The following is a 1,498-nucleotide window of genomic DNA, read 5'->3' as shown; positions in this document are numbered from 1 at the left end:
CCCCTTCCCCTCCCCTTCCCCTTCCCCTTCCCCTCCCCTCTTCCGGAGCCGATGATCGGCCGGACCGAGAAGACTCAGCTCCCAACCCCGGAAGTTATGCGCGGCCGGCGCCGTGACATAAGTTCCGGTCACGGCTGATTTCGAGGCAGACGCGGAAGTGCAGGGAGGCACCGGGAGCCGGTTTCCGTTGCAAGATTTGTGGCCCATCCCTGCGCCTCGTGAATGTTCTAGAGAGGTCGATTCCTGGAGTCCCGCTTCCACCAGCCCAGACCAGACGAAGCCGGCGCTAGGGGCCACTCCTCGGCCGAGGAGCTGATGCCGGCCTCTCCCTGGAGCCCCCGTAGCGGGGCCGGACCATGAGCCTGCTGGGCGGCCTGGCCTCCTCGCCGCGGGCCCCGCTGCAGTCCAGCAAGGCCAGGATGAAAAAGCTCCCGAAGAAGAGCCAGAACGAGAAGTACCGGCTCAAGTACCTGCGGCTGCGCAAAGCGGCCAAAGCCACGGTGTTTGTGAGTGTGACCGGCGCTCAGCCCTTCTCAGCCTCGAGCCTCTCCTAACTCGCGAAATCTTTCCCCGAAGTGTTCCCCTTCCCAGAGTGACAGTATTAATATAGTGTTAGGTTTTACATTGTACATTACTTCTTGTTAGCCTCGTGTCTTGGACAAATTACGTAATTCCTGTAATCCTGTTTCCTCATCTGCAACTGAGAGCTAATAACTGCCTTTGCAGACTTAATGAAGATTAAATGAGGAAAGTAAAGCGCTCGGTACTTAAAAGCTGTGCTAATAAGTTTTAGTCATTATCGTTATTATCGCAGAACTCTTGGAAATGCCTTTGAGCCTCCAGAGAAACCTGAGAATGAGGCGCTATTTTTAAAGTAGCAGCACTGAAGCCCCGAGAGATGATTTGCTCGAGGGCACTATGTCAGAGCCGTGGCTCCAACTCAAACACCTGATTCTAGTTTCTTTAGTACTTCCATTACGCAGCCTGTTTCCCAAGCACCCCGCATACCCGTAACTGACCCCTTCCGTGAACAGGCACATGAAGCTTTCAATAATCCCCCCTTCTAACTCTTGAGTCTTCCCGATCTTTTATTGTAGAGGCACTGGGTTTACTGAATGAATGAAATGGTTTTTCAGCCACAACTAAGTGTTACAGTATTCTGGCTTGCTCAAGCTCACCTCAATGCTTGGAAATAGCAGGTGTCTCAAATATCTCCCCACATCTGAATCACCACTACCTTACCTCTTCTTCTACCAAAAGCTATAACATCCCTCAGCTTTTTTGGAAGCATAAGGAAAGGTTTGGAAATCAGAGCATTCATTCCGAAAACATTTATTTGGCACTTGACATGTACACTGGAGAGAAATAAGAAAAGCAGAATTAAGAGGATTTAGTATCTAATTATGTTACCTTTTTTTTTTTTTTTAAAGAAGATGTTGGGGGTAGGAGTTTATTAATTAATTTATTTTTGCTGTGTTGTGTCTTCGTTTCTGTGCAA

The 1,498-nt window shown here is 49.6% G+C and overlaps 1 protein-coding gene across 1 annotated transcript in view; it reads left to right on the top strand.

The window, feature by feature from the left end:
• The first annotated feature begins 76 nt into the window (after window positions 1-76).
• The window catches only part of TBRG1 (transforming growth factor beta regulator 1), a 14,123-nt gene continuing 12,701 nt past the window's right edge, over window positions 77-1,498 (top strand). Inside the window, exon 1 of the mRNA XM_024131236.3 lies at window positions 77-506. Coding sequence (XP_023987004.1) covers window positions 357-506 — 150 coding nt within the window. The 5' untranslated portion in view covers window positions 77-356. The remainder of the gene's footprint in view (window positions 507-1,498) is intronic.

The sequence above is a fragment of the Physeter macrocephalus genome, chromosome 16, assembly GCF_002837175.3.
Source record: "Physeter macrocephalus isolate SW-GA chromosome 16, ASM283717v5, whole genome shotgun sequence".
Taxonomy (NCBI): domain Eukaryota; kingdom Metazoa; phylum Chordata; class Mammalia; order Artiodactyla; family Physeteridae; genus Physeter; species Physeter macrocephalus.
Note: the sequence above shows the minus strand (reverse complement) of the source record. Positions and strands in the feature narration are given on the sequence as shown.